This window comes from Amphiprion ocellaris, chromosome 22 (genome assembly GCF_022539595.1).
Source record: "Amphiprion ocellaris isolate individual 3 ecotype Okinawa chromosome 22, ASM2253959v1, whole genome shotgun sequence".
NCBI classification, from domain to species: domain Eukaryota; kingdom Metazoa; phylum Chordata; class Actinopteri; family Pomacentridae; genus Amphiprion; species Amphiprion ocellaris.
The window spans coordinates 18,495,706-18,509,096 of record NC_072787.1 but is presented as its reverse complement, the minus strand read 5'-3'; the positions used below and the strand labels follow the sequence as shown (position 1 = coordinate 18,509,096).

At 38.8% G+C, this 13,391-nt stretch overlaps 1 protein-coding gene across 1 annotated transcript in view; it reads right to left on the bottom strand.

Moving 5' to 3' along the window:
* The window catches only part of plxdc2b (plexin domain containing 2b), a 109,356-nt gene that overhangs the window by 32,542 nt on the left and 63,423 nt on the right, over positions 1-13,391 (bottom strand). The window contains exons 5-7 of the mRNA XM_023278977.3: positions 9,214-9,336; positions 3,408-3,526; positions 1,663-1,762 (exon numbers count right to left, since the gene is read on the bottom strand). Coding sequence (XP_023134745.1) covers positions 1,663-1,762; positions 3,408-3,526; positions 9,214-9,336 — 342 coding nt within the window. The remainder of the gene's footprint in view (positions 1-1,662; positions 1,763-3,407; positions 3,527-9,213; positions 9,337-13,391) is intronic.

Sequence of the window (13,391 nt, the reverse complement as noted above, 5' to 3'; positions counted from 1 at the left end):
GATAAGAGGTGTTGACAGTCGGAGCTAAAGCAAAACAGACGACACTGAAATCGGAGCAGTTTTAAGTGTACAAAAAAGCCCATGAATGACTTTTTAATACAGTGATCCTTGACTTAATTGTACTTCAAATATGCTGACTGGAATACCTGAAATCTGAACCTTAACGAAGCTCCATCTTCCCTTAATTATGGCTGCAAATGATCAACTACAACCTTTTTCATTGGCTAAAATGAAAACTGTTGGTAGCTGACTTTATTAGCTAACTTTTCCCAGCTGAATGGATTTTAAATAAGAACTATGTGAGAGGATCTTACATTCGAACGTTTCCACAGTTCAGATATTTAACTTTTAGCTGTGGGGCTACATTCATACCCAGGGAGTTCGCATGGTGTCTTGGTTGTTGTTTACTCCTCCCTCCTCCACCAAACGTATGATTTCTTTCACTCTGTTACTGCAAGACTCCACATTATGCAACCCAGTGCTTTTCCTGGTCATTAAAGAGCCCATATTACACACTTCCACAAGTTCATAATTTTGTTTTGGGGGTTCACTACAATATGTTTGCAGACTTTAATTCTCTAAAAACTCATTATTTATCTCATAGTGATGGATCACATCTTCTCATCTTCTCCGAAACGCTCCGTTATAGCTCCTGTCTCTTTAAGTGGCCCATTAAACAAAGCTCTAATTGTTCAGCTGCAATTCAGTATCGGTTACATAAACCAGGATCTCTGAATATATGGTATAAGCTCTAGCAGGAGTGGCTCTAACGAGGACATAACGGCAGACTGTGAGGAAGTTCCTTATTCTTTGTTTTAGTCACTAGGCTAGCATTATACAAATGTGTCACATGGTGATGTGGATAAGTAACAGGAGAACTTCAAATGAGGCATTTCAGGCAGGTAAGAAGCAGTGGTTTTTTTTTTTTTTGGTTTTGTTTATTTGGAGGGAGCTTTGTAAGTTTGCAGATCATGTACGTGCACAAAAAATCCAAACAACACACTGCAAGAAAGGAAAAAAACTAAACAAAAACTGAATATGGGCTCTTGCACTCTGAATATATGAATTGATAGCTGCAAATATGATATTGTACTAAAAAACTGGGGCTGAAGTTGTGCGTCCCAGTGAGAATGGGAATAAAGAGCAGCATTGTGATTATATTAAAGGGTACAGAGAATTAGCCATAGCCTTATAGTGCAGTATTAAGAATGAAAATGTAATTAAAATTCTATTTTTCCGAATATAACCCTGCTTGGATGCCTACTACAGAAAGACAGACTAGGACGAGCATCATTGAGGTTACTTTATGCTTTGTATTTAGTATTTTTAGTTTGTTTTTTTGACAAGAAAAAGGCTTTGAGTAGTGCAAATACAGATGCATGAAGTGTTCTATAACAAATGAAGAGCAGTAAAGCCACTAATGCTACCCTGAAATTGCAACATCTTTTCTTCCTCAATGCCGGCACGCTATCCGTTTTTCACATTTTGCTATTGTGTTTTTGGTTTTCAAAAGACCTAAAATGAATATGCCACCATCTGAACTCTGCAAAGCCCCATGTTTATCATCAACATTTATCCATAGATGCCATGTGGATTATTTTGTACTGCCTTTGCGTGTATAAAACAGCAAATTTAACCTAGATATGTGTGTTTGAGACTCACTGGGTATCTGCTGGATCTTGTGGACCACCACAAAGGCATCAGACAGGCCCACCTTCACCGGGTGATTGACAGAGCTGATCTGTGACACCTCAATGGGGATCTGAAATAGAAAACGGGAATCAATTACCAGGACCATGAAGATCTGTCTGGGAGAGGCTGAAAAATACAAAAAGGTCTGACAGTGCTGACGTAGGAATCAGATGAGGCAATATGCAATTCCAGCAAGCATATGGCTATCTTTGGAGCAGAGAATAAACATTTCGGACACAGATGGGAGAGAAATGAGCAACAGTTTTGTGAAGACAGACTTATCTGTGAGAAAACAGAGGCCCTGACATTCACGGTCCATTAAAATAAAAGCATGTTTGAGTCTGTTATGTTGATTTTACACACCACCGCGAGAAAATAATTAAACTAGACAAGTGAACAAACCTTGTAATTATCAAGGTTATGTAAAAACTCTGATTATGTGTAATTGTCAGTTTGGTCTTATAGACAAATAATAGCAGCATAATGAAACACTTAACTGAAAAAAATCCAGCAGCTTTCAGATCAGCTCCTAAAATATGTGAAAATAGCAAATTGCATAAGGGGCCCGGGTCATGGAAGAAGCAGCCCTGCTGTTATAACCACTGCCATTATCATACATCATTACTTACTTATTGCAATTTCACACTCCCACAGCAGTCTCTGTTGGATAATAACTTTCATTACCTTCTCCATCTCCCTGTTCAGTTCAGCTGTTTTTCAATGCATTTTGGGAATTTGACAACTAACACACACCTCTGGGACCTGCAGTGACCCAAAACATTCTTCTAAATCATTTAACAACCAAATCAAGCTGCTTTGAAACACATTGTGAATGATGTTGGCGTCACTCTCCTGCATAACGCCGACGGTAAAAACATGAACTTGGGATGTTTTTCTTTTCACTAAGAAGACAGGCGCAGCACTAAGTGTAAGAAATGACAACTACATTTTAAGAAGCGTAAAAAAATTTGTGTGAACTGGGAGAAGTGTGAAGTGAGTGACATTTTCTTTTGTGCTGTTCATACTGAGATGATTTAAGCGTGTCGATTGTACATGAAATGGCTCCTTCAGATCAAAAATTGGAATAGTTGATGCAATTTTGATGAGGTCATGCTGCCTAACTGTGTCTTAGAAGCCTGGAAAAAAGGAATGATAGACTCTCTAAACCAGCATTTACTCTTATTATTCCAATGGTAGACAATGAAAGATATAAGGAATGTTTTTGAAAAGGTTTTAAAAAGAAGAAAATAAAATATAAGATAGAAGAAAAACATGCTGAAATTGCAAAAGATAGCTTCATGAGGAGAATAAACATTAAAAATTAGTGCAAGATATGACTAAACGGTCCTGCATTTAACATATAAAATGCAGAAGGAACTAGGAAAGTCTGATTTATAAGAACTGTGTGGGAGTTTGTTCTAAATCTGTGGCGCATAAAAACTGAATCCTCCTTCTAAATGTTTAGTTCTGACTCTGGAAACAGTGACCGAAACCATTCAGTGTTTTATAAACCAACAGAAGGATTTTAAAGCCAATCCTTTGACTAACAGGAAGTCAGTGCAGTGTGAACAATAATAAAAACTTTATTCATTCATCCAGAATAATAAACGGTGTCGGAAAGAGGAAAGGACACAGACGAAGTAAGAAATAGAAATAGAGGATTGTAGTAAAAGACGGACAAGTAAAGAAAAGCGGTTGAATGAATGAGTCCCCACCTCTTTGTATGCAAAGACAATCCTGCCAGTGTTATGCAATGTGGCCTGGAAAGTGAAGCTTCCCAGGTTGTAGTTGTCCTGCAGGTGGACGTGATCCCACTGCACCACCAGAGCAGTACCTGAAGCAGAAAACAGAGTCAGAACGCATGGTTTATTACCACAAGAAGGGCTTTGCCGAATCAAAGGAGGCTACAGCAACAGTGATAGCTACTGTCTGCACACAGCTTGCACTTGTTTTTCACTGTTTTTGAAACACCGTCTTTGCTGTCTGGCATGAAATGAGCCGCTGACAGTGCAAAGACTATGAATAAGGAGACATCAGTGGAACAACGGTGTTTGTAAGGTGATCTGTTTTTGAGGAATTACTTCCAGGAACAGTCTTCTTTTCCCCCTGTGGGTGTGAGGTGACTGACACCGAGGCAGCGGGAGCTCTGATATGAAAACACTCCACTGGAGAAGGATGAAACGGCAATAAAACTGAAGCTTTCTGACAAAGCCAGATCAAGGCGTGGCCGTTACTATGATGGATTGCGTAGCTCGAGCAATTTTCACTACAGTGAAAGTTTTTCATGCTGGGAAAGAATGTGCAGAATGACAGAGCCATAAATGACTTTTTTTCTGTAGGTGGGGATTGAATGTCTGGAAATACACTGGCTGAGAGAACTCGCCAACATCGCTTCAACAGAGTGTGACTGTAATGAAAAATTAGATACTTCTTCCCCAAAAATGTTCGGATGACTCAAGTTAATCAAAATCTGGCCAATAGAACAACTTTCTATGGCAAGATGTGGAAAAGCATGTGAATTTTGAGCACAATTTAAACCCCAGTCACCTTCATTTTACTGGGTAGACAGCAGAAGATTCAGAAGTACAAACTTCTATGCACATAAAACTGATTCTAATGTATCCAGAGCTGAAACAACAGATCAATTAATCAATTATTTGATGCCAAAAAAATATTTGGCAACTATTTTGACGATCAGCTGGTTATTTCGGGAAGAAAATATGACAAATGTACTCTATTTTCAGCTACTAAATTGTGAGTATTTGGTGCAGTTTTCTCACATAATGTCATTTTATACACCAAATGATGAGCATATTAATTGATAATGAAAGAAGCTGTTAGTTTCACCCCTAACTGAAGAAGATACCACTGTAGTTAAATGATGACATATGCCAAAAATCAATGCGTTGGACTCATCCTGGTTCAGTTTTACTTCTATAAAAGCATCATAAAGACCTCTAAATGCAGACTGAATGTATGAGTAAGTGAATAATTCAAAGAATAAATGAGTGTGAGTAACTTTTTATAACATCATTCTGAATACTGTGACTTCAAATCCCACTTCACCACTGAGAGTTGTCAAGTGGTGTCGCCTCAATTTGGGAAAGATTTAAATTAGCACCAGATCCACGCCGCCCTCAGCTTCACCCTCCAGACATCAGGCCTTGCATTACTTTTAACAGTTTTTTGATTTACTGTGGACTTTGGAGAACCTATCGATGTGAGAGCCGCTCCTCCCCTCGGAGTTAGTCATTTGGCCGGCCGCCAGAGCAATAAAGGTTTGTTAACACAACCAATCAATTTTTCCGTCACGCAGTCGGAGCGTTTCATTTCAAACTAAAGACAAGATTTAGATTCTCTGCTGACAGTATGGAGAGCAGAGGGAGAGGCAACCAGTTGAACAGGAAACCCCGTAATAAATTACGTGCAGCGGACAAGGAAGTGTCGTAAGTTAAAGAGGGAGGTTTTACTGGCATTTCACATTATTTGACTAATATTCTCACAATTTAATTTAACTGTAGCAATAACAGCAATCAAACACAAGGCACAGGGGAAAACAGGGAAGCATTCAGGAAGAAGATATCTAATGAATATCAGCAGCTAGAGCACTAAATTGCTATTAACTCAGTCAGCACAAGTTAAGCCCAATATAAGTCTGCTTAAAATGCATTGAGTTCAGGAGGGAAAGCTGCCCTGCTATCTGGGGCTCCCTGGCTAAAAATACAGTGTGTGAGGAGGCGTGGAAAGAACACACACTGGCCTTGTTTCTATTTCCACTTACAAGCTTAACACGCTGTATGAACTTGAAACAAGCAACACAAATCCAGTTCTATTACACCAGCACGCCCTCAGCCTGATGAGGTCATTTTTCTGTGGTTTTGAAATTATATTTTTTATTTATTCTATATTTTGGTATGTAAAATTTCCTCTCAACTCTTCTTCAACAGTTCTCTTGTGTTTTTTTGTAATGTATCCAGTGCTAAATTGTAGCATACTGTTGGTATTTTTCATCATCTGTAGATTTATTCCTGCATCTAATATCACCAGATGTGACCTTGCAACAACTGATTGATTCAGATAAAAAATCAGCCGTTTCCAGCTACAATAGTCATTTACCACATTAACAATGTCTAGACTGTATTTATGATTCATTTAATGTTATCTTCATTGAAAAAACTGCTTTTCTTTCAAATATAAGGACATTTCTAAGCGACCCTAAACTTTTGTGACCCTAAACGGTAGTGTATATCCAGTCTGAATTAAACTGTAGATTTCTGAAACTGGAAATACAGCCAGTGATCATTTAGCCACAATTCACACTGTGGCTATCTGCAGCTCAATTGCAGATATTTGTAAATCCAATACATATAAATGCTAAAAGTGACGTCATTTGTCCTCACAAGAATAACGATGTGGAAACCTGAAACGGCAGTTATGGATAAGATCAGCCACACTGTGGATATCTGAAATGTGCTTTCTGACTAGGAGGGACTGAATATCTGCAACACATATCCAGTCTAGCTTTTAAATGTTAAAACAGCTTGCCATGCTTCAGGGCCATGTCACTCACAGACACTTCATTATCCAAACGTCGATGCTCTCTCAGCACCACGGCTCATTCAGTGGTTGAGCTGATCAGGGATCAGATGATCGCTACATACTTCCTCCGTCTGTCAGTGTGTTGACGAAGTGCAGCTGATGTAGTTACAGTTAGAGGGGGCACATATTAAATCTTGGTGAGATCGTCGCATTTACACCATTTTCCACTTCTGGCTAGAAGGAAGGCAGATTTCAACCTGCCCTGAATCCCCTCCGGATGATTCACACCTACTTTTTTTGAGGTTTGATAACTGTCTGATCCGCCCGAGATACAAGACGTGTAAATGGGATCTGACAGTGAGTCATCATGCACAGGAACTCTGCTGTTATTACTGTAATGTTATTATTTACATCTGTACTTTTCCTACTTTGACACGTCAGAATGTCTTTTGTGATCAAGGAAAAGGTTTTATCATAATAAGCCAGGCTTCAGTATGTTTGATCACTCTGTTCCTGAGCTTGTAAGTCTTTCTTAGTAAAGAAGATGTATTAACAGCTGCAAGTGTTGAAATTAATCACTGAATAATGGATTAATAAATGCTTGAAAACTGAGAGCTTTTCAGTTGTGTCAAACAGCCTGAAAGTGGTATTTATTACCACAGTGCTGTCAACATGGCAGCGTCAGTCCGATTCACAGTCTGTCAGGTGTTGAAACACTTCACTCCTCTATAAGTGCTCAGGATGGTTTTTGCAGACGGCTTGAGAAAATGATGTCTCAACTAATCACACGTGTTCTTTATTTAGCAGTTTGTAATTAAGACAAACATGCGAAAGTTCTGTTCTTGTGAATCTGACAAAGTTTCACTGTGAAGTTTCACACAGTCTCGTTTACTGTGCAGAACAAACATATGTCTCAGTGTGAACACCTCATACAACCGGTCCCAAGCGTTTTTTCATTTCCACTGTTGGGCTCTGACTCCTCCACAGCAGCGCGAGCCGTACAGTTCTTATGTCGTATTGGCAGGACATTGACTGATGGACGGCGTGTTGAGGAGCAGGCAGGCTGAGAATCGATCGGCTGCCAGTTTGGTTAAAGTCTGATGAGCTCCACTGCAGAAGGTCACGCAGTTGGTCAGTAACTGTGCTGCACAGGGATTAGACAGCGATGACGGACATGATGGATAACAACCATCACAGGAGGCAAAGGAAAGGTACAGGGAGTGAGGAAGGGCATCAATTTAGATTAAAGTGAGTAAGTGGAATTTAGGGGGCTGTTAAGGAGGTCATGGAGGGTTTCTCAAAAAAAAGATTAATGATAAAGAAATGACACTTTAAAAGTAACTCTGAGGACAGTTCATGTAGAGTTAACCATAAATTACATTCCTTAATTCTGACGATAATTTTACTTTAAATAATGACCATTTTGTATGAGCTCATTATGGTGAAAACAAATGCCGATTGCTGTATTTACAAACACACATTACATTTTCTTGCTGAAAAAAACAACAGTTAGAAATGTATGTTTGCTTTTTCGCCATTTTCAGGAAACAACAGCCCAAACAAATTGCAATACTTATTACATTTATGCAAAAATCAGGCTTGCAATCAAGCATTGTTTGGTGACACTGCTCATAATGGCCTAAAATACCAACATATATTAAAGTATTTGCAACCTTTCTTGCCATTAGCATTGTTAAATTAGGTTATTTATTAGTTTAACACTGCTAATAGGTATTTTAGCAATGCTTTATATTAGTTTTCCCATTGTGACTGCTCTGTATGCAGTATAAGTGCTCTCTGTTGGGTCAATGCAAACCTGCACTATAACCTGATTTAGTTACTCACAATTACCACAGCGCACCATGTTGTTAGTGACTTTGCTAGACTGACTGCTTTCACGCTAAACAAATCACTATGATGTGTCATTTTTCTAGCAGTTACAACCATGAAAGTCAAGTAGACAATTAATGGTCAATTGCAGTTAAAGTCCCTCTCCAGGCTTTGACTAACCTCTAAAAAACTCATCCCTGTGTACCAATCTTAGATATTCACAAGTTTTTTTCCTTTAACATAATCCATTCATGACTTGTATGTAACTCTACACTCATTGCAACTTCAGCAGACCAGCTCAACTGTATCTCTGTGTAAAGCTACTCAGTGGAAAGCTGGAATACTTGAGCAGTTCAATTCACACAGTTAAGTATATGAAAAGCCCCACATTGCTAGCTGAGAGGACTGGATCCTTTGGTATGTGTGAATCTGTTTTTGTTTTTTTAGGAAAAATGCTCATTTATGGGGTTGACTGCTAATTTTGGTCTTGATATCATAAATTTAAGAAGCTCCATCTTCACCAGAGGGGATCTTTAGAGATTATCTGTCTTTTTCTGTTCATTTTATGATTCTATTGTTTTTAGATTAGTGATATTTACATCTTTGATTGCCGCCTTTTAGCCGCTAATCCGGCAAATTGCCTCCTCCTAGTTATTCATTTGGCTTAAAGGCAACATGTGCTCAAAGTGATGCTGTGATGTTTGAATTTGCAACGAATTCCATGATAATAATGTCAATAAATGCAGTCAGGTGAATGCTAGAAGTTAATCAGCTTGAGATAAACAGTTGGTTCCAGTAAACCACAGCGACAAAAGAGGTCACAAATGGTGGAAAATGATGCGGAAATAGTTACTGAAATATGACATTTCTGTTAGTTTATCCAACTGTATGGATACAAATCTGTAAATTAACTACAGTCAGCTCAAATAATTGCAATCAGATGTCCTAAATTTACCAATCAGAATTTGGCTTAACTTTTTTTGTTATTGTTTTGGTTTTTGGAGCTTTTTTACCTCACACTTTGCTGCAGGAGTCCTAAGTTACCTTAAATAGTTAAATGAACAGCTGATTTGCACCTCATTCATCATACAGCACCAGAGAAAGTACACAACTGCTACAGTTCCTGCAGAAATAAGTTACTAGTAGAGTTACCGTTGTCAAAGTAGATGACAGTAGAGTTTCTGGAGACACTTGGGTCAAAGTTGGCCATGAGAGGAGCGATGTACTGTGTAGCTGTTAGCATCCTGTGGACGACGTCACCCGTATAGATGAACCCTGAAGGAGAAAAAAGAAGAGAGACTGCATTTTAGTTTCTGTTGTCCGCTGAATTCTAAATTGAGAGAAAATTACTAAGAAATACACACTAACATTGTGTGGTGTATCACTAATAAGGCAGATTTATCCTGTAGCAGCAATCTTCTCTCCACCACTCCTACCTTTCTTCCCTCATTAAAGCTACTTCAAGTATTTTTCAGGAAGGCAACACGTCTGCCCTCCAGAAGAAAATTAAAAGCTCCTCATTAACCAACAACCATCACATTTCTCTCCATCTCTGGCCTCCTGCTGCAGGCGGCTTCAGCAAGCAATGGCGATTAATTTGCACCATTATCTTTTATCAAAAACAGAAGGGCAAATCAGAGGGGCTTTTAAGGAAGACATGCTGAGTGAGCAGTTATGAGCCCGACTGCTTATTTCTGTTTCTCTACTGGAACACTTTCCCCTCCTCATGTCATCATCCATCATAAACATTAACGAAGAGACCATGAAAACAAAATGGGTTTTTGTTAACTTTTCCAGTCTTCAATGAGGCACAAATAGATTGTTCCACGGAGAGAGGGATGTGCTCAGGCAACACCAACTAGAGCTGCATCATTTAGCAGCCTGTAAACATGGTTATTAATGGAATCCAGAAAAGGGGGGAAATGCCCACTATTCATCACAGGGGAACAGTCTTTGCATAAAGAATTTGCACTGAAGACGACAGAATCAAACAACTTCTTAATTTCCCCACTGACAACAAAGTTTAGCAAAGTCAGCTGCTGTTTTAAGATTTATTCACAGCAAACACTTTTGTTCTCACTTAGACTTTGCGTCAGTTGCAAAAATATCCCCCCCAAAATTTTAACATGTAGCTTTAAAATCATGTTTTACTGAGAACAAAGAGAAAATCTGGCATTTGGGTGAAACAATCTCATGTATCCAAAGTAACTCATCTTTGAAGAACGGTTTGAAGAATGAACAACACATTTACAATGACAGTATCCTGAAATGAGTACATGTTTTTAACAGCTTCCTCTTGTTTTTAAATGAATCCTGCAACAGACCAAAGGCTTTGGTGTTTTGAAAAATAGCTGACACTTTTGCTCTGTTGAAAGTTGTGAAACTGCTGTTTTCTTATGATTCCAGAGATCCATTCCTTGCCGCTTATCCAGGTCAGGTCATGTCAGCAGCTGGTCAAGCAAGGTCAGACATCCCTCTAACATTGGTTTTCTAGCTTTTACTGAGGCATCCTGAGGTGTTTACAGACTAGATGAGATACTGCAAACCGTCTCCAGCATGTTGTGGCTCCTTTAAGATGGACGTGCCCTGAAAACCTTTATAAGAAGAAGCCCAAGCCACCTTGTCATGGTGCAGAGGTTTGTGAGTGTCTGTGACCTTGAGTGCTGGTTGGGGTTTCTCAAAGATAAATTGGTGACGGTGGAGAAACCTGACAAAGAGTGATTCATAGACTTCATATGAACAAGCTGAGAAGGCCTCTTCCTGGAGCTCGGAAAAAGAGCTGGCCTTGCACCATTGGCCTCAGTCTGGCACAGCTCAAAAGAATCGTAGAGGCGCCACCCTGAGGGCCCACCACCGTCCACACTAGGATTGGATGTATTGTCAGTTGTAGATTGAACTGGTTGACTGAATTTTTGTGTCCCTTGCATTTTCAAGCTGAGTTCCTTTGATTGTCTTTTGATTGTATATGAAGAAAGACAAGCCCTCCATGACTTCATTCAAAAATATCCTGAAAAGCTCTTTTGAAGTTCAGTTTGGTGGCTTCAGCCATCAGCGCCAACTCCTCCAAATTTCCAGCTAATCCAAAAATGAGCAAAGAAGTTGAACGTGACTGAAGCTAAGCAGACCACACGAACGTTTCCGGTCCATGTTCTGTCCAATGAATGCATCCAACATTCACTTAATGTGGAGACAACCTTAGTTATGTAAAACTTCTGTATTTCATCTGTATTTCTGCTGTAAAGTTGAGCATTTCTAACATGAAGATCTAGGGGAATTAACTTGTTTTTGAAGCCAGCCTCAAGTGGTCATTCAAGGAAGTGCAATTTTTGGCATTATCCCACTGGCTCCATTTTTCTGGCCAATGAGTTGCCGCTTGTTACTGGCACCTGTTCTTCAACCTTTAATAACCTTTTCAAGCTTCACTTATGCTGTCTGCCTTCCACCTAGCAGCTGGTATCAGCAGTGTTGTTAAGGCACCACCTTTTATTTCCATTATTCATTTTGAATGCAATAAAGATATATTTTACAACATACACATTTGTTTGGCTTGACTATATTGCTTCCCTTGAGCTGGGGTTGTAAAAACCCAACAATATATTCTGTCAGTGTCAATATTGAAATTAGACAGTACAAAGCTGTGTAAAATATTAATGTCACATGCGGTTCAAAGGAATAGAAAGATGAAAAAACACTATGCTCATCTCTGAAAGTCAAATAAGAAGCTACAACTCAGGCTGCTAACTTAGCAGAAAGATTTTAAAGCACATTCAACACATTGTATCTTCAGGTATGTTGCATTTACATTTGTGCAAATTAAACAAAAAAGATGCAAGATATAACACATAAACTGCTTGCAAGCTAATTTTTTATGTTGTATGCTGAACGATGCAGGTGAGTTGTTTCCTCATTTACAGTTTAATGCGAAGCTAACTGTCTCCTGGCTGTGCATATGCATATTACATAAATAGACAGAAGTTCAACTCACTCTCCTGTAAATAAACCTACTTCTCAAAACATAAAAGTAATTGACTAATTGTCTTTTTTAATTATGCATCACAATAAAATCATCATGCAAGCCAGAGGAAATGATTCTCATGTGAAGAGATTTCTTTTTGTCTGAAGTTCAAGAGAAATACTGCATATAAAGTGGCTGCCTGAGGCATATAGAGAAGCAAAAGCGGATTTTTGGAAAAAGTCTCATTGAGTCCAGACCTATGAAACCCCATTTCATGTCACCATATGTCTTCTCATATGGTGGGCGGGCTATAAAAACACATCTATCACATTGGAAACCACTGGCAGAGCATACCATGAGGGGAATCAATCTTCACCCAAAGACCTCCCGGCTCAGAATTACCTCTATATAGAGTTCTGTCAGCAGTGTGAGCAGGAGGAGAGAGAAGATCTAACTTTATTTAGTCGTGTGAAGTCCTGAGTGCTGAAAATTCCACCTGGAAAAGGAGTGAATGAGGAAAGAGATACAGTCCTGCGGGGCTCAATAGGAGGAGTTGCCATGGTTACAGTTAGTTTCATCCCTATCAAAAATGTGCACGCGTTTGACAAATTAACCTCAACTCGAGGGCCACGTTCTTCCAGAGCTATTTTTATATGGATTTGGTAAGGAGGGGATCAAACTATTTGAATTTTCAAAAAGAAAATCTGTTGTTACAAAACCGACAACAGTGGAAAAACTAGAAAACAGTACGCATTAATCAAAGGCAATTACTCATTTAAACTCTATATATTGCAACATACAGCTGCTTTCATTATGAGTAATGTCTTCAATTTGTCTTTCTTAAATATGTGGGTGCAAAACCCAGATATGTGATTGATATTGACATAAACAAAAAAAGATCAAACCCTTAAAATTTACTATTCAAATATACACATTTGTTGGTTTGAGAAACTATGTTTCTGTGTTGTGTAAAATAAATAACCAGTGTGTGAGCATTTTATGTAATTAAATGATAAGAAAAGGCCTCAATCCAACTTACCAGTTATTCTGCATAATCTTAAATTAAATCTTAAATAGTAGTTTGGTTGGGAAATACACTCATTCAGTTTCTTGCCAAGCCTGAGATGAGAGATCAATACCGCTCACATGTCTCCACACCAAACATGAAGCTACAATTAGCAGTCTGTTACTTTAGCTTAGCATAAAGATAGGATGTGGAAGATAGCAGATCAATTGGCTGTGTCCAAAGGAAACAAAATCAGTTTGGGGGTTTTATATCCTACCACAACTTCTACAGTTTGTGTACAGGTTCAATGATTAAGATGAGCCAGATTTTGCTATTTCTCAACAGTAAAAGTTGTGTGAAGTCTGAACA